Here is a 26,031-nt window from a genome sequence, read left to right as displayed (position 1 = left end):
CAACAGAACATTTTTCATCCTTAGAATATTAAATAGTATTTATTTATCAAAATAAAATTTGTATTTCACACTTTGATCCCATTTTATATAGATAATCAAATAGGTGGCCTATGAATTATGTTTATATTAAATGTTTATAAAATGATTATAATTAAGATAGTTATAATTTATATAATTTATAATTAAGATATAAAAATGTTTATATTAAGATAGTTTCTCCTGGTATTTCAAGATTTTACTAAGTAGTTTATGTGATGCCCATATGTTTTACTTTGCTTATTGCTGATTTTGGTAATGTTATTGAAAATTTTTTATTTAGTTTTTCACAGCCTAGGAATATTAATGACCATATAAATGTAAAGCTTTCACCAGATAAATTATGAGTAAAATATTTGAGTATTTAAAATGTAGTTATCAAGTCTGGGCTAGTTTTAGAGGGTTTTAATATTATATTTTACATATATTTCTGAAGAAAAATAAAACATTCTGTTTAAGTAGAGAAACATACAATGGATAACAGAGAAAATAAAAAGATCTAATAAAAGTTGGTGGTATACACTAACAACCAGCTATCTGAAGAAATTAAGAAAATCGAATTTACAATAGCAACAAAAAAAATACATTATTTATTATTTAACTTAGGTAAAAAACTTGTATAATGAAATTTATAAAACATTAATGAAAATTTTAAAAGACACATATAAATGGAAAGACATCTGTGTTGATGAAATAGAAAAATTAATGTTGTTAAAATACCATATTACCCAAAGCAATCTACAGATTTAATACCTATAAAAATTACAATGATATCTTCACAGAAGTAAAATAATAATTAATTCATATGGAACTACAAAAGACCCCAAAGCCAAAGCAATGTTGAGCAAGAAGAACAAGCCTGGAGACATCACACTTCCTAAAACTTCAAATTATATTACAAAGCTATAGTAATTAAAACAGTACAGTACTGGCATAAAAGAGGCATATAGACCAATGGAATAGAATAGAGATTTCAGAAATAAACCCGTACATTTATGATTAACTGATTATTGACAAGTGTTCCAAGAACATACAATGAAAACGCAATCTTTTCAAAATTTTGTGCAGGGAAAACTTGATATCTACACGGAAAAGAATGAAATTGAATGGCTATCTCACACCATACATAAAAATGAACTTAAAATGTATTAAAGACTTAAACGTAAGAACTCATACCATAAAACTGCTAGAAGGAAACAGGAAAAAATCTTTCTTGACATTGATCTTAGCAATATTTTTTTGAATATGACACAAAAAGCATAAGCAACAAAAGCCAAAATGGACAAGTGGGAAGTGAGACTACATAAACCAAAAATCTTCTTCACAAATAAATAAAAACAAAAGTAAAAACAAAAAAGTCAAAAAAATTAACAGACAATCCATGGAATGGGAAAAAAAATGGTTTGTAAAACATATATACAATAGTAGATTAACACCCACACACCAGGTCAGACAAATAAGTTCATGAACTCATCCTAGAAGAAGTGCCACATACTTCATTGCTGAATATCACTACAGTTACCTTCGAATTATTCCCCTTGGGAAGCTATGCACTGGTGCCAGTGTCTAGTCCACCCTTTAAAGCAATTTTAGAACTCTTTTTCTAGAATGGCCATCAGAGCTCTTGTATTACCCTTGATGTCTTGAATGTCATCAAAATATCTTCCTTTCAATATTTCCTTTATCTTCAGGTAAAGAAAGAAGTCATTGGGGGCTAGGTCAGGTGAGTAGGGAGGGTGTTCCAAACAGTTATTTGTTTACTGACTAAAAACTGCCTAACAGACAGTGTTGTGTGAGCTGGTGCATTGTTGTGATGCAAGAGCCATGAATTGTTGGCGAAAAGTTCAGGTCGTCTAACTTTTTCATGCAGCCTTTTCAGCACTTCCATAAAATAAACTTGGTTAACTATTTGTCCAGTTGGTATAAATTCATAATGAATAATCCCTCTGATATCAAAAAAGGTTATTAGCAACATCATTGCAACAAGTTCATGAACTTAATTATCCAACCTTGTGTATAAGGAACTCATACAGCTCAATACCAAAAATACAAATAGCTCAGATGAAAAAATGGGCAAAGGGACTAATCAATTTCTCAAAAGAAGAAATTTAAATGGCTAACAAATATATGAAAAGGTGCTCAACAGCATGCATCATTAGGGATACACAAATCAAAACTACAATGAGATGTGATCTCACACCTATTAGGGTGGCTATTACCAAAAAGACAAAATGTAACAATGTTGACAAGAATGAAGAAAAAGGGAACCCTTATACAGTGCTGTTGGGAATGTATGATGGTACAGTTATTATGGAAAACAGTATAAACATTCCTCAAAATATTAAATAGAATGATCAGAATTACCAGTATTATCCAGCAATCCCACTTCTGGGTATATTTCCAAATGAAATAAAGCCAGTATCTTGAAGAGATATCTGCACTCCCATGTTCATTACAGTATTATTTACAATAGCCAAGATATATGGGAACAATCTAAATGTCCTTTGACAGGTGAGTAAATAAAAAAAAGTGATATTATTCGACCTTAGAAAAGAGGACACCCTGCCATTTGTGACATGGATGAAGCTGGAGGACATTATGCTAAGCAAAATAAGCAAGACACAGCAAGAGAAATATCACATGATCTCACTTATATGTGGCATCTAAAATAGTCAAACTCAAATGCAGATGCAGACAGTAAAATGATGGTTGCCAGATCCTGGAGGGAGTTGGAAATGGGGTGATGCTGGTCAAAGTGCACCAAATTTCACTTATAGAAATGAATAAAGATCTAATGTATAATGTGATGATGATAGTTAACAACACTGTATAGTATACTTGAAATTTGCAAAGAGGACAGATTTTACCATAAAATCTACACACACACACACAAACACACACACACACACACAATGGTAGCTATGTTAGAGGTGACAGTATGTTAATTAATTTGATTGTTGTGCTCTTTTCACAATCTATGCATATTAAAAACATAAATTCATACATTTTAAATATATACCACTTTACATGTCAAAGATATAAAATAAAGCTTTATAAAATAAAATAAAATAAAAAATGAGTCAGCATTTGAAATATAGTACAGAAAAAGTGGTTAAATATGGAAGCTATTACAATGTTTCTCTTCTTTTGAAAATCATTTTAAAAAGGATGAAATGGTTTAGAGAGTGGACCCTAATTTTGTCACATGGGATAATAAGTAAATATTTTTAATAAAACATGCCTTATTTTAATAATATGTATATACATTTCCAGTTACAAGGCAAATTATAACCAGAACTTATTTAACAACAAAAAAATATGGTTTGTTTAGGGGACATGATTGCTTGAGTTACCATATGTACTACAAGATTAAAAGTATTATTTAACTTTTGTTGTGAAAAAGTCTCAGAAATCCAGAGAGAAGACATGCAGATTTATGTGGGAGTTGGGGGGAATTTAATTCTTGTTGTTGTTGCTGTTTTATAGCTATATAAGAACAATGTCATAATCCAAAAGCCTGTTATACCCTTTTTTGAATACAGAAACCCCCATTCTCACTTCAGTACTCAGAAAGCTGAATATATTTCCCATCTGTTTTCTAAAGCCTCATTAAACTTCTCTGAATTTTCCTAGAACAAGGGAATGATTCCCAACTGAAGTCATGAGCAATGCTGTAGTTATTTGAAAACTTACAATAAAAGCTCATTTTATTATTGTTTTAAAGTTTTTAAAAAGTGGTTTATATGTATTGTTAATATAGACACTAATACATAAAGATTAAAATTTTTAATACATTAAAAATTTCCTAGGTAAAGAAAAAAATATATATGAATTTCCTAAATGAGTGTATACATAATATTAATCCTAAATTATTGGATTTGAGATCTAGAAACCAAGGCCAAGATGTTTTGTACAGTACTAATAAAGGAAGGAAAAGATCGCTTTTCTATTTAGTGGAGCGGTGCTGAGTTTGACAACATTTTTAAATAGACTTGGTCACTGGAGGCTTCGTCCCCAAAACCTTTTCCTTCCCCCAATCTCCAGGATCTCAGAGATTATATGCTGCCATAAAAGACCTTTCCACATCTTTTATGGTTCAGTAGGATTCAAATAAGGAACTGAATATTGACTTTCAATAATGCCACCTTCTAGCTAATCTCTATAAATCTTCATTCTCTCTTTACAAATTCTGGAAAAACTTAAATTGATGTTTTTTTGGATGAAATAAATATATTAAATGCCTCTAAAGTAACCTGTGAAGGGGAACTAGTTCATAGTGTGATTTTTAATTCTGTTTCCTTTTTGCCAAAAGCCACCTTTTACCTACAGAAGAAATGTAATTATATTTTGTAATTAATTCATGTAAGTAAAAACATTTTGAAAAACAGAATTTTAAGAACAAAGATGCACTTAAAAGCATTTTCCAAGGAGGTAAATTAACGTAAAATACAGAGTATAGCAACCAGGTACTGTGTTATCTTCTCATAATAAAGAAATAATATCAACAATTACAATAATCAAACTGATGGTGGTTAGATGGGAGTGACATTGGGGGCTGGATAAAAAGGGTGAAAGGGATTAACTGTAAATGTCCAATTATAAAAATAGTCATGGGGATGTAAGATACAGCATAGGAAACATAGTCAATACTGTTGTAATAACTATGTATGACGCCAGATGTGTATTTTACTTAGGATGATCACTTTGTAAGGTATATACATTTCTAATCACTACGTTGTACACCTGAAACTAATATATTACAGTATGTTAACTATCATTCAAAAATAAATTTAAAAAACATAAGCAATACAATAGCCATGAAAGTATTTCACAATAGGAAAAATGAACTGAATTTCAACCTAAAAAATTAATTATTTGATGATGATAACAAGTACCATAGAATTGTTCTGAAGCCGCACATATATTAATTAGTCGTTTGCATATGCACTGGATTAACTGTTTAACTTAGATCTAATAATGCACCAGACAAGTTTCTTTACTGCAGTAGTCATGTCTTCTCCAAATTTGTGGTTCAATATATCAAGACATTGGCTAATATGTTGCCATTTACTAAATAACTTAATAGTAGAAAAGTGGTATAAATATGATATTAACATATATCCGTATCTTATTTTCTTTAAATTAACTCGAAGGAATGACATTATTATTAAACAGGATTATATTGCATCGAGCTTTTAGAAGTACTTAAGACTTTGAAAGTAAACAGTTTAATATAGATTGTCAATTAAATACTTTCTATTTTTATTCAACAAGCTCTGTAATTGAAGTCAGGAGATAGAAATACATAATAAATAAAAAACCCAAACCTCAAAGAGATATAGGCTGTTATTATTGGGAACCCATAATGTAGGTGAAAAGAGTAAAATGAAAGGATCCAAAAAAAAAGGGTTGGAATCTGATCTATTTATATAAACATTGCAATGCAAATGATTTGCTATTTATTGACTGCATACATTTTGAAAATCATTATATCTTAAGGCATTTTAAGAAATCAGATGTAACTGTGGGTTGGACTTCCAGAATGACACAAAAAGTTTTTCTGAAATGGCACTTCTCTGGAAAAATAATGAGAAAACACTCATAATTATCAGAACTAACTTTTTCAGAACTCTGGAAATTAGCCAAATATTTGTAATAATCACAGAGCATTTATTAAAAACAAAACAAACAGGTAAATTTTGGAAAGAACAAGGAGATTTATGGCTTTTTAACTTGCCTTATTTCTTCCTATCACCTGCTCCTGAGCTTCATTATCACCATGAAAATGAGATGCCTAGAAAACATGACAGCTTTGAAAACCAGCAGCCCAGAAGCCACTTAAGAGTGCAGACTGGGTTTGGAGCACCTCAAAAAGCTCTATGCCCAGAAAAATCATAATTATTTGATCTATCTGGAAACTCCCTGGAAAAGCCCATTTACAATGCTTGTCATTACTTAACATGACTCAGACCTTGTTTCCTGGGAAAACTGTACTGCAAGATATTTATTGAAAACAACCAGCAATATTGTTTAATATTCCTGAGTTGGTGATACCAGTTGTTCAAATAAGAAACTAAGGAAACTTAAATAAAGATCTGAGGCATAGCTATTAATAAGAGGTTGAAAAACTAATATATTCCTGAGAACCTAAAAGGACATATTACTGAGCAGGGCTGTGCACATGATGAGGAAAGATGCCCTAATGTCTCAGACCTGGATGATTTTATGACCTTGTGAAAGAAGGAAGTGAAGGCTTAGAAAGAATTATAAACTGCTAGACTACTGAAGGAGTACAACAAAATACACACAAAAATCCACGGAAAAGTTAGAAGAAATTGATTCAAGCCATTTAAGGAAATATCTGTCAAATCATTACACCCCTACTCTAAACAAGCAGATACTTTATTGGCAATATTAACGAAAATACAAGTTTTTAAAAATTATGAATTACTCTAGAAAGGTCACACACAAAAAAGAGCAATGACGACTTAATAACAAACTGTGACAATAGCAAACCCTTGGGAGGGATGGGAACCTTAATTTCCAGAGTATATTATTTGAACTGTCCAGTTTTAAACAAAATTATGAGACATTCAAAGAATCAGGAAATTATGGTCCTTATGGAATAAAGTAAGTTATCAGTAGCAAATTTCCCTAAGGAAATTCAGCTGTTGGACTTACTAGACAAAAGCTGTGCACTGTGAACTGCATATATGATCAAAGGACTAAAAAAAGTCATGTCAAAGGATTAAAAGAATGTATGGCATATCTCATGACATGAAGACTGTTAATTAAGAGATAGAAATCATAAAGAGAATTAAATGAAATTCTGTAGTTTAAAAGTGCAATAACAAATAAAAAATTCCATAAAGGAATTGAACAACTAAAAATTACAGTTTTTGAGGAAACAATGAGAGAACTTGAAAAGTTCAAAACATTTCAATCTCAATAAGTCAATGGAGATTATTCAGTCTAAGTAAGAAGAAAACAATCCATCAATAAAATGAAAAGGTTCTAAGTAATTTGTGTGGCCGCATCAAGTTTACCATCATATGCATAATGGGAACCCTATGAGAGCAGAGAAAGAAAGGGCAGAAAGAATACATGAAGAAGCGAAGAAATGAAAACCTCAAATTTGATGTAAGCCTTAACCTACACATCCCAGGAGTTTAGTGAACACCAAGTAGGATAAATACAAAGAGAAACAATATTATGATTAAACTTTTAAAAGCCAAAAATAAAAAATCTTGAAAGCAGCAAGAGAAAAATGATGTGAATCATACATGGGACCATTAGTAAAGGTAACAGGTAATTTCTCATAATAAACCAAAATGAAAGAGAAATTCAGTTATTACCAGATAAAATAAAAATTACAACAAAAACAACATAATTTGTCACTAGTAGGTCTGCACTACAGGAAATACTAGAGTCCTTAAGAATAAAATAAGACAGTAACTAGAATCCACATGAAGAAATTAACACTGTTAAATTGACAGTATAAATACATTTTTGTTTGTAATTCTTTTCTTCTGTTTTAAGACAGTTACATACAACAATGATTGTAAAAATGTGTCATTGGACTTATAATTTACAAAGATATAATACGTGTGACAGGTAATAGCATGAAGAAGGGGGGACAGGCATATTGGAATAAATTTTGAATACTATTGAAATTAAGTTGCTATTGATCTGAATGAGATTAAGTTAAACATATACTAAAATAAAAAAGATAATTAAAATAAGAGAAAAACAACACGATATATGTATATAGTCTTCAACAATATATACACACATAAAAGAAAGCAGTAATGAAAAATAAAGGAACAAAAACTACTAAGATATATTGCAAATAAATAGCAAATGAGAGATATTAAATTTACTTTATGTATAAATTACATTTAAAGTCACTATGAGCTCTGACAATTATGGTTGCGAACTCATCCTAGAAAAAGTGTTGCATACCTCATTGCTGAATATCACTATGGTCACCTTTGAAGTACTCCCCTTGGGAAGCTATGCACTGATGCCAGCACCTAGTCCACCCTTCAAAGCAATTTTGGAACCCTTTCTGGAATGGCCATCAGAGCTGTCGTCGTATGACCCTTAATGTCCTGAATATCATCAAAATGTCTTCATTTCAATATTTCCTTTATCTTTGTTTAAAGAAAGAAGTCATTGGGGGCCAGATCAGGTGAGTAAGGAGGGTGTTCCAATACAGTTATTTGTTTACTGGCTAAAAACTCCCTCACCAACAGTGCTGTGCGAGCTGTTGTGATGCAAGAACCATGAATCGTTGGCGAAAAGTTCAGGTCATTTTCGTCTAACTTGTTCACGCAGCCTTTTCAGCACTTCCAAATAGTTTGTAGAGTTGGTACAAATTCATAATGAATAATACCTCTGATATCAAAAAAAGGTTAGCAACATCGTTTTGACTTTTGATTTGGACTGACAGAACTATTTTGGTCATGGAGAATTGGCTGACTTCCACTGTGCCCTTTGATGCTTTGTTTTAGGGTCCTATTGGTACACCCATGTTTCATCACCAGTGATAACATGGCCCAAAACTCTGTTTTGCCTCTCCAAAAGGTCTTGGTAAACTTTGACTCTCCTTTGTTTTTGTTCATCGGTGAGCTTTTTCGGGACCATTTTCACACACACTTTTCTCATGCCAAGATTTTCAGTGAAGATTTTCCTGTTTCTCTATCAATGTTTACTTGGTCTGCTAGCTTCTCACATTCAGCCAATTACTTTGACACATAATTTGATGAAGTTTTGCAATGTTTTTGTCCGTTCTGCTAATCACTGGCTGCCCTGACCTCTCTTCATCAGTGACCTATTCTCTCCCCTCAGAAAAACATTTAATCCATTTGTACACTGCTGTTTTCTTCATGGCATTATCCCCATAAATTTGGATTAACATGTCCCTGATTTCACTTCTACTCTTGCCAAGTTTAACAATAAATTTAATGTTTGTTCATTGCTCTAATTCAAGCTCAGACATTCTAGAGATGGCACACAAAAACATGCAACATTAATGAACGACACTCAGCAAGACACCGCCACACGTCAACATGAACACAGCTGTGAGAAACTGATACACCAAGGTTATGAAACCTTACCGAGCTGTTTGTACAGTGCAGCCAATGTAAGTGCACAGTGCTAAGTTCGCGAACTTAGTTTTCAGGCCTTATAAGTTAAACATTCCAAACAAAAACCGAAGGTTAGCAAAATTAATTAAAAATAAACATAATCCAGCATGTGATGACCTCTTTTAAATTTAAAAAATCTAATTAAGCTTTATACTTTTATTTATTTTTTAACTTGGACATTATTTTCACTATACACAGTTTTAAAATATATGTGATAAAGCATGAATTTAAACATGATTTTTTCCTGAAGTTGTGAAGCTATTAAAATAGTTTTTTAAAAAAATTAGGTAAAATTGAAATATACATTATATTGGTTTCAGGTGTAACACATAATGATTTAGTATTTGTATATATTGTAAAATTGTCACCACAATATGTCTGGGTAATATCTATCACCATACACATTTACAAAATTTGTTTCCTTATGATGAGGACGTGTAAAATTTACTTTCTTAGCAGCATTCGATAATTGTATTGATGTTTTATTGCAATACTGTATTATTATAGTCACCATGGTATACATTATATCCCATGAATTATTTATTGTATAAGTGGATGTTTGTACCTTGTGACCCATTAATTCATTTTGTCAAACCCCAACTCCCACCTCTGGCAACCATCAATCTGTTTTCTGTATTTATGAACTTTTTTCCCCCTTAAATTCCACGTAAAAGTTATATCATACTTCATTTGTCTTTCTTTCTCTGACTTATTTTACTAAGCATAATGACCTCAATGTTCACCTATGTTGTTGCAAATGGCATGAATCATTCTTTTCCATGGTTGAATATTCCATATGTATACACGTATATATAATTAGAATTTCTTTATCTATTTATCCATCTATGGACACATAGATTTTTACCATTTTTTGGCTATTGTAAATAATGCTACAATGGACATGCGGGTGCATATCTTTTCAAATTATTTTTTTCATTTTCTACGGATAAATACCTAGAAGTGGAAATGCTACATTATATGGAAGTTTGATTTTTAAGTTTTTGAAAACATCCATACTATTTTCTATAGTGGTCACACCAATTAATATTTCCACTAACAGTGTACAAGAGTTCCCTTTCTCCATATCTTCACTAGCACTTATTATTTATTGTCTCTTTGATACTAGCCTTTCTAACAAGCATGAGGTTATATCTTATTATGGTTTTGATTTGCATTTCTCTGATGATTAGTAACATTGAGCATCTTTTTATGTATATGTAGGCCATCTGTTCTCTCCTTTGGAACAATGTCTATTCAGTTTCTTTGCCCATTTTTTAATTGGATTATTTTTTATTATTAAATTTTATGAGTTCTTCATATTTTTTTTGGATATGAACCCCTTATCAGATATATGATTTGCAAACATTTTCTCCCATTGAGTAGGTTGCCTTTCCATTTGGTGGTTATTTTTTAGTTGGGCAGAATTTTTTTTTTAGTTTGATATAGTCACACTTGTTTATTTTTCTTTTGTTCACTTTACTTTTGGTATCAGGTCCCCAAAACTTCATGGCCAAGCCTAATGTTAAGGGGCTTACTGCCTATGTTTTCTTCTATAAGTCTTATAGCTCCAGGTCTTACATTGAATTCCTTAATTCATTTTGAATTTATTTTCATGTATAGTATAAGACACTAACCCAGTTTTATTCTTTTGCATGTGGATGTCCAGTTTTCCTAACATTTATTGAAGAGACTGTTTTTTCCCCATTGTATATTATTAGCTCCTTTGTTTTAAATTAATTAACCGTAGACTGTGTCAGTCTATTTCTGGACTCCATTTTGTTCCATTGATCTATATGTCTGTTTTTATGCCAATACCATACTGTCTTGATTACAATAGCTTTGTAGTATAGTTGAAATCAAGCAACTTGATGCCTCAGGCTTTGTTCTTCTTTCTCAAGATTTCTTTGGCTATTTGGTGTCTTTTCTGGTTCCATACAAATTTTAGGATGGTTTGTTGTATTTCTGTGAAAAAATGACATTGAATTTTTATAGAGATTGCATTGTATTTGTAGGTTGCTTTGGGTAACCTGCAGGATGGATAGATGGATATTTTGCAATATCCATCCTAGATGGATATTTTTACAATATCATTCTTTCAATCCATGAGCATGGAATATCTTTTCATTTATTTGTGTTTTATTCTATTTTTTTCATCAATATTTTTTGTTTTCCATGTACAGCTGTTTCACCTTTTTAGTTAAATTTATTTTGAGGGTTTTTTTATGCAATTGTAAATAGGATTATTTAAAATTTTCTCTTTCTGATAGTTTGTTATTGGTGTATTGAAACACAGCAGATTTTTGTATATTGATTTTGAACTCTGACACTTAGGAGAATTTGTTTATTAATTACAAAAGATTTTTGGTGGGGTTTTAATGGTTTCCTGTATACCATATTACATCATCTGCAAATAGAGACATTTAATTTTTTCTTTTCAGTTTGAATGTCTTTTATTTATTTTTCTTTTTTAACTACTCTGGCTAAGACTTCTAATACTGTGTTGAATAAAAGTGATGACAATGGGCATCGTTCTGCTCTTACTGAGTTTAAAGGAAAAGCTTTCAGCTTTTCACTCTTGTGTGTGATGTTTTTGAAGGCTTCTCTTATATATAGCATTTATTATGATGAGGTACATTCTCTTTATACCCACCTTGTTGAGAGTTTATATCATAAATTGATGTTGAATTTTGTCAAGTGCTTTTCCTGCATCTACTGAGACAATCATATGATTGTTATCCTTCATTTTTTTAACGTAGCATATCACAATAGTTGATTTGTGGGTGTTAAACTATCCTTGAACTGGAATAAATCTCACCTAAAGATGGTGTATGATCTCTTTAACATTTTGTTGAATTTAGTTTGCTAATATTTTGTTGAAGATTTTTGCATTTTTGATGATTTTATGTTTATCGGGGATTTTGGCCTGTAATTTTCTTTTTTTTGTTGAGTCCTAGTTGGGTTTTGGTATCAGGGTAATACCTGCCTTTTAAAACAAGTTTAGAAGTGTTTCCTTCTCTTCAGTAGGTTAAAAGGAAGGGTTTTAGAAGGATTGGTATTATTTTTATGTTTGGTAGAATTCACTAGTGAAGCTGTCTTGTCCTGGACTATAGTTTGTTATCAGTGATTTAACCTCTTACTAGTAATTGGTTCTGTTCAGATTTCTATTTCTTCTTGATTCAGTTTTCAAATGCTGTATATCTAGAAATGTATCCATTTCTTCCAGATTGTCCAACTTGTTGGCACAGGCATATCATTGTTAGCAGTAGTCTCTTATGATCATTTGTATTTCTGTGGTATCAGTTATAATATTTTCTCTTTCACTTCTAAGTTAATTTATTTGATTCCTCTCTCTTTTTGCTTGGTGAGTTTAACCAATATTTGTAAATTTTGTTCATCTTTCTAAAGAACCAGCTCTTGGTTTTATTGCTCTTTTCTTCTTTTTTCTTTTGAATACAATTTTAGCTTATTAAAAGGAAATCCTAGTGGAGGAAATACCTTAAAGGACAGTGTTTAGGAGACAAACAGTCATAAATGCATTCAAATCTAAATGCCAACTTCATTGCTCTTTTCTATTGTCTTTTAGTCTCTATTTCATTTATTTGTACTCTTTATTTTATTTATTGTACGAATTTTGGGCTTCATTTGTTCTTCTTGTTCTTATTCCAGCAGCTGTAAAGTTTGTTTTTTATTTGTGATTTTTCTTGTTTCTTGAGGTAGGCATTTATCTCTATGAACTTCACTCTGAACTGCTTTTGCTGCATAAGTTTTTGTATGTTGTATTTCGATCTTCATTGTTTTAGGGTATTTTGGATTTGTCTTTTGATTTTTTCATTGACTCATTTGTTGTTTAGCAGCATGTTCTTCAATTTTACACATGCTTGTAAATTTTCCAATTTTCTTCTTGTAATTGATTTCTATTTTCATATCATTGTAGTCAGAAAAGATGCTTGATATGATTTCAATCTTTTTAAATTTATTAAGGCTTTATTAGTGGTCTAAAATATAACCTATCCTGGAGAATGTTCTATGTGTTCTTTAGAAGAACGTATATTCTGCTGCTATTGGATGAAATATTCTGTTAACCTCATCTGGTTAATGTGTTTCTTAAGGTTCATGTCTTCTTACTAATTTTCCATCTAGAAGCTCTATCCATCAATGTAAGTGGGGTATTAAAGTCCCTTACTAGTATTATATTGTAATATATTATATTATTTCTCCCTTTGGGTCTGTTAATATCTACTTTATAGATGTAGATGCTCCCTAATTTCTTAAACATTAGAAAAGCATTACTGATTTTATCTATTGATCCATTTTTCTGCTCATATAGGAAAAAAAAGGACTCCTAAAGTGTTGTTATCTATACTCAGCCTCTAATTTCTTTACACCTAGTCACCCAGTCACCCATTCCTATGTGTCTTTTGCTTCTACTTCTCCATAAAAATTTCTCTTGTCAAAAATAAAAATAACCTCCATATTGCTAAATGTAATGGTCAATTTTCAGGTGTCATTTTGCTAGACTTTCTGTTTTCTCTGTCTCACTTCCTTGGCAACTGCTGTTCTGTTTTCCTTTTTTTTTTTTTTTCCTCGTTCTTTCCTATTTAATCCTACAATTTTATACTGTAAGATTCCAGGAATTAGTCCTATATCTTTTTCGCTAAGTGCCCTCCACATCTTGATCTCACATTTTCCCTTACATTTATATTAATCTATGCAGCTATATACTTACTCCTTATAATTTTAATTTTCTCTCACATGCAATATGTCCAAAACCAGTCTTGATATTTCATGACAAGCCTGTGTTTCCCACAATGCAGTAAATAGCAAATTGGTTGAGCAAACTGGAAGGAGAGATTTGCTTTTCACTGAAACTTCTGTTTCAGTAAATGGCAAGTCTCTCCTTCCAGTTGTTCTATCATAGATCTTGGAATCATCTTTGACTCAACTTTACTTTCAAATGCCACACCTTTTCTTATTGAAAATCTTTGTAACTTCTCTCCTTTATTTCAATTTTATTCCCAGAAAGTTCATTCACAGCTGTGTAGCCAGAATTATCATTTAAGACTTATGTCAGTTTTTGCCACTTCTCTGCTAACAAATCTCCAGTGGTTTGCTATCGCACATAGAGTAAAACTCACACATGGCTGATACAACACTGCAAATTCTGACCTCTGTTATTTCTTTGACCTCATTTTCTATTAATTACTCCTTAATCCATTCTGTCCAAGCATAATAGCCCCTTGCTTTACCTCAGAATCTCCAATTATGTCTCTATTTCAGAGCCTTTGAAATTGCACTTCTTCCTGGAATGGTCTTAACCACAAACATTCAACTGGTTTACTTCTATGTCCCCTTCAGGTTTGCCCACATGGTAATGTGGATTTTCTTGTCCCACAGCCTCTCTCACACTCAGCTCTCTTTCCTGTTTATTTTCTTGACTGTACTTATTATCATGTTTAGAAATATTATATTTAATTTACTTATGCCTTTATATTTTGTTCCCTGCCACTAGAATATAAGTTCCATCAATACTTATTTTTGTCTGTGTTACTCACTATTATATGTTTCACCAAGAAAAAGACTACATGCATAGTAAGCATCAATAAATATTCACTTAAGGAATGAATGATTAAATTTGAAGAAATCATGTTTGGTGAGATAGATGGGGTTTGGATGAGCTTTATTACAAGGAGATAGTAAATAACTTGGATACTTAGTAGATAGATGAAACTGTAGGTCTAAGGTTTGCATTATAAACGAGTAAAAGAGGGTCTTACTTATATACGTAGAAGTGATAATTGAAACCCTAGAAATGAATATGATTGTCAAAGCGGATCCGTCAGGCTGAGGAAAGATGAGTTGACATTGGAATCAAGGACCACACTTGAGCACATCTCTGTCTCCTGCTTTCTCTTCTAGTTACCTATTATTTCTTGTCTACTACTTACTTCCCTGAGAAAAGGCATAAAATTTTTAAAGTGCCAGTCTACATCACGTAATTGACATATAAATGACAAGGCATGAATAATTGAAATTTTTAATCTTCCCAAAATTATTGTATATTTAGATATTTGTTTTTGATAACAAAGATATAATCTCCAATTTAATAAAGATGTGACAGAATTATTTTTGAGAAAAAGTTATTCGTTATATTGTTGTCCAGTTGCAAAATTCAACAATATTTTTCCCTTCACCAAAAGTGAATTTCATGGGTGTTTTTGTTTGTTTTATTTTTTTAATACTACACAAGCACATTTCTTATTTTCTAAACCTGTCCCACCCTTTTTATATCTGGTGAACTTAATATGGGTTGACACAGAAATTATTAAAAATCGGCAGGTGACATATGCTGACTACACAAAGAATGAAGCGGTGAATGGAGGATTTTGGGGTTCAGTTAAGTCAAGAGGAAACCTGTAAGTTAATGAATAACATACAGTGCCAGTGAAGTGAATTGTTAAATTAAAGCTTCTGAAATAATTATGATGCAGTAACTAAAATAGTTTTTATAGGGAAGCATTTTAGAAAATTCAAATACTTGAATTAAATAGAATGTCAACATTTGCTATAGGAAACTGAGTATGAAATATTCAAGTTTTAAAAGGAATCACTGAGACAACATAGGCAATTTTATCTGTGTTGTACAGAGCTATGAATCTATGCTGTGATCTATTGCATTCCTATGGCATGACCTGAGAAAAATACCCCCAAAGTGAGTTATTTGATAAAAATAGTTCCTTCGTACATGCAGGTATTAAAATGTCCTAATTGAATAGATTGCCACACACTATAAACTGCAAACACTCTCAGTAATGTACATATCAAATATAATTCTGCATCCTGTATTACAAATATGTAATGATATAGCAACAGTTTTATCAGCAATTTCATATGGTTTATTACCCTCTAGTTATCCTCTTTAGGATAATTTTATCATATGGACTTTATTAAGCACATATATGTATCTGTCTTCTTTCAATCCTCTTGGAATTAAAATATTTGTATGGTTTTTCATAAAAAATGTTCGTGATGTCAACTTTTAAAATCTATCCTGAGCATCACTTACTGATTTTAACAACCAAGTACAACAATTGAAGTTATATAAATTTGGTAACCACTAAACTATTGTCTGTGTCTATGAGTTTTTGTTTCTTCATTTGTTTGTCTTGTTCCTTTGTTGTTTTCAGTTTTATATATCACATTACAGAATTGTACACCTAAAACCAATGTAACTTTACTAAAAATCGTCACACCAATAAACTTTAAAAACATTATTTAAATTTAAAATTAAGGCATACATTACTTTTTTAAATTGAAACTAATGTCAAACACATTCATGTCCTCTTGCTTTCAGTATTTCATATTCACTGTCTTAATGACAAATAGTGACTTATTCTATAGAATAATGAAAAGTATTTTTAATTATTCCAATTCAAATTTATTATGTGAAGTGTGTAAAGTTATAAAAATAGTTTTTAAGCATTCCCCAGGTTTCTCTTTACTTATACTTTATCAGGAATAAAATTTTAATCTGGACAGATAAATTTTTATGCAGCATATATCAATACTGAAATGACTTGCATGGATAATAAGAATGTTTAGTCCTTCTAGCTCTTAGACCACCATGTTTTGAAGTAAATCTACAATGCATATGGAATTTACAAATTGAATAAATATTTCTACAGTTTCCATACATTAGATGTAATTGATTCTAGTAACATTTACTGCACTTGAAAAAAATGTCTAGTTATTTTCTAGTTGTCTAGGTATTATGAACTTTTTAAAGGAATTTGTTTTTATTTTGTTTGACCCATTTCTGTTTTCTTTGCAGGAGCTGGAATTTTCAAATCTATTTGCTGTCCTTCACTGCATTCATTCATTCTTTGCTGCCAAAGTAGCTTGTTTGGACCCTCTCTTTTTGGGCAATCAGGCTACTGCTTCTGCTGCTGCCAGCTCTGCTACTACAAACAAAGCAAAGTACACAACTTGACACGCTGAGATTTGTATTGCCATTTACCATGCTATATAAATAGGATAAACATATTCATCATTTTGGGCCATGAAGAAAGAATGATATCATCAAATCAACAGTGAAGTCAAATTAAAGTTTCTGCAGAAAAAGGATCATAAGAAATCTCAAAAGCACTTCTGTTTTGAAAGGCATCTGTGAATAATCCTAAATGAGTGCAAGAGCTTATTCTCACTTGGTTGACTTGTACCAGTATATTTTCATGAAAACTGGAGACAAAAGAATGAATGATTCAAATTATGTAAATAATTTAAAAATTGTAACCTATCTATCAATGAAAATACCAATTAAATGGCTACTTCTGTATTTTAGATTATTTTGCATTCAAAATACATGTTGGGTTCAGATCATAAATTAATCCTTTGTAATTGTTTTATTAGTGATGTAAATGAGGCAAAAAAACATATGGCAACAAGAACATTAGCATACAAAAAAATTTCATCAAAGTAAAAAGCACTTTAACTTGCTGACATAGATTTCTCCTGTATTCTCATTCCATGATTTGACACTGGTTCTCCAATTTTGTTCATCTTATTGTAAATATTCCTAAGAATTATAAAAGGATAATAACATTGACCTATGATAGACACAGTATGAAATGGACTATTTCATCTTTGGATCACTGATACTACATGTTTTATTCACTGCCAGTGTCAACCAAATATGCCAAAATGTGTTAATTTCATTATGAATGAAGGAAACATTCATGAACCTCTTGTTCTTTCATTCATTTAAGGAGATTTATATTTTACCTAATGGGATTTATTATCAAGTTAAAGTTTCATACACTTGCAGTGACATGAGAAAACTTTGGTAGAAAAAATATCAACAAATATAGCGTGAGAAACCCTGCTAGCTAATCATGAACTGAAATGTTTCTACAAAGTAGTCTCAAAACTATTACTTATGTTAAATGACATTTTTTCCATTTTAGTAATATTTTATGAGAAAATAAAGTGAGATATGAAAATACAATTTAAAATGTGTATTTTACCATGTCATGAAAAGTGATCATATAACAGCAAGCTATGTCAGTAATTTTAGGTATTTTTTCTTAGGAATGTAAATCTGAAGAGGTTTGAAATTTGAAAGCCTTGGAGGTGTGTGCACGAGACTCAAATCCCAGGTATTACATAACTATTTACATAATGTGGAAACACTCTCTGACCTTCACTACAACTGCATGAGATCTGCTTTTAAACAACAGCTACTCATTAAAAAAAGGAAAATAATATTTTTTTTATGTATGCACATGTTCTCAACTAAATCAAAGTGGAATATTTCCTTGTGAAAATGACCAAGTATCTAATAAGGTGCTTTGATTTACATTTTTAATGGAAGAAAAAAGTCACTCAAGAAGGACACATGATCTTTTATAAAAAGGGCACTACCATTACAATTAAAAATTTAACATCAAACTATTTACATAACCATAAATTATCAATTCACTTTCCATCTGACTAATTCTGAAGAATATTAAATTTTAAAAAGTGAAGGTTCATAATTTTACCTGTGCGTGCAAGTGTCAAGTTGAATCTAGGACACACTATTAAAATAACTGTGGCAAATTTGACAATGTACTGTTTTAGCATAATTTATTTTGATCAAAAAACTAAGTACATATATATAATTATGGTAATACCATGGAATTACCCCTCACTATGTATGGATCAAACACAACAGTCATTCTAAAATCAGAAGCCCACCACAAAACAGGCTTCGGTAGGCCACTGTCGAGAGCTTATGGAGAAAAAGTAGAGGGAGGTGTCTAACTTAGGATGTGAAACAGTAGCAGCCAGTTCATTATAGAATCTCTGCTACTAATAGAGTTGTATGTCGGTGTGCTTCACCTTAGGATAAGATCTATATGTCCACAGTGAGATAACCTGGTCGACAGGCAATATGAAATTGGCTAGTTAGCCAAAAGGAAAAAAAAGTTTAAAAACTTTAAATACATATAATGTAATCATTAAAAATTAATGTTGAGTTTTGTAAAAACTCCATTTTAAAAATACAAAAAGGTGGGGGGTGGCCAGTTAGCTCAGTTGGTTAGAACGTGGTTTTGATAACACCAAGGTTGCCAGTTCAATCCCCACATGGGCCACTATGAGCTGCGACCTTCTTAAAAACAAAAACCAGAAGAAAAAAACAAAAAGGCAATTTATTTCAATATCCTTTTTCTTATATCATAAAAATCTTCTAGCCTGTGGTTCTGTGTATGATAAAGGAAAAGGTACACAATGAGATATATACATCTCATTGTATAGTACACACACACACACACACACATACACATATACGTATGTGTATATAAAATAAAATACTAACCACAAATTATATTAGAAGGATATATTTTAAATACATACACTTAACATACTTTAAACTTACATTGTAAATTTTAGCTTGAATTAGTTTATGATACTACCATATTTATTTTTGGTACTATTGATAAAAACGGCCTATGTTTTTACTTAACAGGATTAGTAGAGCAGCCACCTATTAAAAATTATGATTCTGATTTTCATTAGTTAGTAAATAGTATTTATCATTTTCTTTTATAGTGCAATGATTAGTCAGTATCATTTGCTATAACTTGGATTACTTGAATGAGACACTTTAGAAATCAAAAATACTAAGAAAAATCTCTATTTCTTATTTAATTTAGGTTTAGATGCATGAGATTTATTCATCAAAACCTAGTTTGTACTAGAGCACATTTTAATAGAAGAATGCTCAATTTTGTGTTAACCCCTCTAGTGCCTTGGTATATGTGTGTGTATGTGTGTTTGTGTGTGTGTGTATGCAAAGTGTGCATATATATGTATACAAAGTGTGCCTATATACGCACATTAAAGGATACATTATAGTGCACACAGTGCAAGCTCAAAGAAAATATTGTATTACAGATTCTTAGGTCAGAGAAAGGAGTTCAACTATCATTTCAAATCTTTGCTAACTACTATAATAATGTATTTTGCCTGATAAAGAATAACAACAATCCATTTAAGCTAAAATATATTAAAACAAGGCAATTTTAAATGTGTCATATTGCAACAAGTATTTACTTTAAAAATATTTCAATAAATAATGTAAATGTAATGTGTATCCTAACATTTATCATCCAGCACTATATTTAAGTGAGAATTAAATTATCAGCTAATAATTTCTTGCCCATTTTCCAAACATATACCAACTTACAGTTTTAAAGCCTTTGCTCACAAAACTGTCGTTTAGCAAGTAGAAAAGTAATCACTTGAAAATAAATGTCAAGTCCATATTGACAATGTTAACAGAGTAATTTTCCTTTGGGTGCATTAGTTTATATATTGACATTTCCCTCATTTACAATGACAAAGCTTGTTCATAAACTTTGTCTACATGGAATGCTGGATTTGAGAGAAGCCTAATTTATTGTTCTGGACAGTAATATTTGAACAACTCTTTCAAACTACTGATAGAAATCAGCAGTGTGGAGAAGCTTTAAAAGCACAAGGGCAATCTTGTGCTTTACTTTTTAAGGTAAGAGTAGATATTCTGATATTAATAACAAACCTTTTACAACTCTTAATACTGCTGTACTCTGAACTTTCCTTAAAGAATTGCTTTATTCATACCTCTAAAACTCTTGTTTATGATTTATTCTTATTCCTCAATACTTTAAAATCAATATTCACTTATTTGCACATTTGACGTTGCTTTTGAAGATAAATAAATATTATAAATGTTATATATTTTATACATATTAAAATACAGTGAAAATTCCAGAAATATGAAATGTAAATCTATTTATTTCATTTTTAATTGTTTTGGTGGATGTTTGTAAAATGTAAATTAATATCAGTGACAAAAGCTTGTCACTTTGTTCTTTGAGTTTATCAATGTACTACTAATAAAACTGTAACCTTTTTATGAAGCATCCTAGACAATAAAAACAAATACTTTAACTACATTTGTGTTTCCATTTTTGGACTGCATTTGTAAGTTTTGTATATGTTTAGAGCATGATCCTAAGAGATATAACTACAATAAACAGGAGCAGATGTGAGCTGTCTGACTTGGATGCAAACCTCTTCGGACATGATCTATTCTAGTTCATCAATATTTATGAAGATAGATATCTGACCTCTAAAAGGTCCTAAAGTGTGAAGAAAAATACTATTTAACAAGTTACTTAAACAACCAGAGTTACAACTATTGAAAGCATGACAACTTAGATCTCTTCACAATGTTTGATTATGAGCTGACTCTATATCAAGAAGACTAGTCTGACAGGGCATCATTATCTGGTCATTTGTAACTGAGAAGCAACTCATCACTATGTCATACAAGACCACAGATGTCCTTCAGGTAATTACAGTGACATAAAAGTGACTGATCATGTAAATAATTTTAAAATCAAGTCTGATATCTATACTATTCCAGCTACCAAACAAACATCTCTCTTGTTTTATATGTGTTTTTTGTTTGTGTGTTTTGAAGAAAAAATCGTACATGCCTATCATAGGTAACTTAAGCACTTAAAATGAATACAAGAAACAAAACAGATATTAAATATCAATCACAAATATGTGCTATGAATTTTAGATAAATGTTATTCTATACATACATTTATGTTTACATTGAGGTAAAAAATAGTTGATGTACAAGTACATAGATTTAAATGCTTCTATAAATATATTCTCACACACAAAAAATAAACAGATAACTGTGTTTTGAGGGATATATGAACAAGAATAGCAAAATGTGAATTTTTAAAAGTTAACTATATACAGTCGACCTTTCACAAACACAGGGGTTGGGGGCACTGACCACTGTGTAGTTGAAAATCTTCAGATAATCTTTGCTCCCCAAAATGTAACTACAGTAGTCGCTCGAAATTTGCAGATTGGTTCCAGGACACCTTGAGGATACCAAAATCTGCGGATGCTCAAGTCCCTTATTTAAAATGGTGTAGAACTATGCATATAGTCCACCCTCCTCATCCTCAGATTCCCAATCACAGATCAAAAATACTCTTTTCGATCTGCAGTCAGTTGAATCTGAGTATACGAAACCTGGAGATAAGAGGGTCAACTGTATATTTATTGAAAAAATTCTGCATATGAAGTGGACCTGTGCTGTTCAAACCACGTTGTTAAAGAGTCAACTGTGTTAGCAAAAGGTAGAATTATGTATATGTTTTAAAAGAATCATGACCTCAAGAATATTCTTATTTTAATTTTTAAGATAAATTAAGGTAAATACCAGGTACAAAAATTCAACCTTTTCAGAATACAATTCTGCAAGTTTTGACATTGGATATGGTTGTGTACCACCACCAAATTCAATATATAGAACAATTTAGTCTCACCAATAAATTACTTGGTGCCATTTATAGATAGCCCCTTCCCCTAATCCCAACATCTTTCAATTATTGACCTGTTTTCTATCCCCATGGGGCAGGGGCGGAAAGAACAGCAAACAATTAGAATGACAGTAGATCGAAATCTACTTCAGAAACCAGAGTGGCCAGAAGGAAGTAGCACAATAATTTTCAAGTACTGAAATAAATTAATTATGAACCCCAAATCCTATATCCAGTAAAAATATCCTTCAAAAAGAAGGGAGAAATCAGGACATTCTCAGACTAAGTAAAAGCAAGGAAATTTATGAGCAACAAACTTACAAAATAAATAAATAAATAAATGGCTAAAGGATATTTTCTAAAGAGAAAAGAAACTATGAAAACATAATCTTGTCATTACATGAAGTAAGAAAAAACAGTAGAAAAAGTTAATGTGATTAAATACACTAGATTTAACTTCTTGTTTTGAGCTTTTTAAATTATGAATGATGGTTGAAAATAAGAACACTTGTTTATAAAGTTTCCTAATACATTTATATTATAAATGAAGGCTGATAAAAGGATGTAAAGGAAAGTTAGATCTCTATACTGCACTTGAACTGGTAAATAGCAACAGAAAGAGGCATATTACGAAGATATAATGTACTAAAAAAACCCAACAAATTATGCAGACATTTACATTTAAATACACTATAGATAAATACAAATACAAATCTAAACAAATGTTTCATAACCTGCAGCAAAGCAGAAAAAGAGAAAGGAAAAAAAGGTAATAAAAATCAAGAGAACAAATAGAAAATAAAAAAATTAAGTGGCAGACAAAAGCTCCAACATATCACAAGTTATATTAAAAGTAAATTATATAAAAATGCCAGAGTAAAAGCTGCGATTGGAATATTGGATTTAGAAAGAAAATGATCCAGCTATAGACTCTTTAGAAGAAACTAATATCAAATATAGTGATATAGATAGGTTGAAAATAAAAAACATGAAATATATGTATATGATATACAAATATTAAGCAAAAGGAAGCAAGAGTGAATATAGTAATGTCAAATAAAGCACAATTACAAAGAAAAAATGATCAAGAATAGACATGGTTATTATAATATGATAATAGAGTCAATCCACCAAGAACATATGTCCATCATCCTAAATGTATATGTACCAAAAAGCAGAGTTGAAAAACATGAAGCAATACATTATAGAACTGAAAGGAGCGTTTAAAAAATAACAATTATAATTAAACACTTCAACAACTCTGTCTCAATTGATAGAACAACTGGACAGAAATTCACAAGAACAGAAGATTTTAACAGGTTTTCACCAAACTGTATATGCTGTTTATAGAACAATTCACACCACAACATCAGCAGATTACATGTTCTTTTCAAGCTTTATGCAGCACATATCAACACAGACCATATTCTGGATTGTAAAACAAGCCTCAACAAAGAATTTTAAAATAATTTAAAAGAATTGAACTCATACAGAATGTGTTCTCTGACAACAATGGAATCAAACTGGAAATTAGCAACAAAAGAACAGAAAAATCTTTAAACATTTGGCAACTAAATAACACAATTTACATAATACATGGGTAAAGAGGGATATCAAGAAATATCAAAAAGACTAATAAAGAAACAGAAACAACAAAAATTACCAATATCAGGAATAAAAAAGGAATACTACTAAATATTGTGCAGACATCAAAAATATAATATGAAATGATATGAACTCTAAACACATAATCTGAATACATAGATTTGACAATAGATGAATTGGCCATTTCCTTGAAAAGCACAAACTACTACAACATTCTCAACATAAAACAGAAAATTGAAAAGCTCTATAATTATTTAAAAAATGAATTCATAATTATAAATCTTCCCAAGAAGAAATTTACAGGCTCAGATATTTTCACTAGAAAATCAAAACACGTGATTTTTTTTTAAAGAAAAATTATATAAAACTGAAAACAAGAGAAGACAAAAAAATGAAGAAACAAAAACTCATAGACATAAACAGTAGTTTAGTGGTTAGCAGAAGGTAAGGGGGGATGGATGTTTTAGAAGAAGGAAAATGGGGTCAAATATATGGTGATGAAAGGAGAACTGACTCTGGGTGCTGAACACACAATGTGATAGATAGATGATGTATTACAGAATTGTACACCTGAAATCTATGTAACTTTACTAACAACTGTCACCCCAATAAACTTTAATGAACAAACAAACAACAAACAAACAAAAAAACATTTACACCAGTCCTACACAATGTCTTAGAAAAACAGTCATGCATTGCATAACTATGTTTCAAAGATGGACCACGTATAAAATGGCTGTCCCATAAGATCATAATGGAGCTGAAAAATTCTAATCATCTAGTGACATCAAGCTGTAGTAACATCATAATACAACACATTATTCATGTTTCTGCTGATGCTAATGTAAACAAAGTAACAGCACAACCAGTCACATATAACTATATCACATACAATTATGTAGAGTACATAATAATTAATAATTATAATCAATGACTATGTTACTAGTTTATATATTTACTATTCTATACTTTTTGTCATTATTTTAAAGTGTATTCTTTCTACTTATGAAAAGAAGTTTGCTATAAAACAGGATGCTGTATTACTCCTGCAGCAGCCTCATATCTCGTGCTTACCCTGTCTCTTGATTGCATCATTTTCTCTTCTACTTGATTTAATGTCATGATATTTTGTACAGCAACATGTGGTATGGGCTTGCAGGCTAGGAGAAATAGCATATAATATATGACCTAGGTGTGTAGCTATGCTATCTAGGTTTGTGTAAGTGCACTCTAAGATGTTCACACAAGGACAAAATTGCCTAATGACAAATTTCTCAGAGCTATCCCCATTTTTAAGTGGTCCACGACTGGAGAAGGAAAGAGAACATTTCTCAATTCATTATGTGAACTTAGAAAAGTACAGACCAATATCTCTCATCAATATATATACGAGGTGTGATCAAAACATAGGGTGAATGTTTAAAAAAATATTACAGTAAAAGACACATTGCCGTTAATCTCCCTCAAAATACTCCCCCTCACTTTGAACACACTTATCCCATCATTCTTGCCACTTTCTGAAGCAGTTCTGGAAGCCCTCTTTCATGAGTGTCTTTAGTTGTGCTGCCGTGGCTGTCTCGATGTCCTGCATCGATTCAAAATGTTTATCTTTCATGGTCAGTTTGAATTTGGAGAAGAGGCAGAAGTCGCAGAGTACGAGGTCTGGTGAATAAGGTGGGCAAGGACACACCGTAATGTTTTTATTTGACAGAAATTGCCATACCAGAAGCTATATGTGACAGGGAGACTTTCCATTGTGATCACAATATATGGTGAATGCTGCTGCTGAGTGGCATCCAACAGAAAGGCAGGGATCTTCAATATGGGAGACTGTGTGTCAAACCTTAATAAGAGTGTATAACAGGTTTCAA

At 31.2% G+C, this 26,031-nt stretch overlaps 1 protein-coding gene across 10 annotated transcripts in view; it reads left to right on the top strand.

Annotated features, from left to right (window-relative positions):
- SNTG1 (syntrophin gamma 1) overlaps window positions 1-21,160 on the top strand; it is an 813,791-nt gene extending 792,631 nt beyond the window's left edge. For all 10 annotated transcript variants that reach the window (XM_074318426.1, XM_074318425.1, XM_019712572.2 and 7 more), the window contains one exon: window positions 17,014-21,160. In XM_074318426.1, coding sequence (XP_074174527.1) covers window positions 17,014-17,172 — 159 coding nt within the window. In that variant the 3' untranslated portion in view covers window positions 17,173-21,160. The remainder of the gene's footprint in view (window positions 1-17,013) is intronic.
- The last annotated feature ends 4,871 nt before the right edge of the window (window positions 21,161-26,031 follow it).

This window comes from Rhinolophus sinicus, linkage group LG14 (assembly GCF_036562045.2).
Source record: "Rhinolophus sinicus isolate RSC01 linkage group LG14, ASM3656204v1, whole genome shotgun sequence".
In the NCBI taxonomy this organism is placed as follows: domain Eukaryota; kingdom Metazoa; phylum Chordata; class Mammalia; order Chiroptera; family Rhinolophidae; genus Rhinolophus; species Rhinolophus sinicus.
The sequence above is the reverse complement of the archived record's forward strand: the minus strand, read 5'-3'. Positions and strand labels throughout refer to the sequence as shown.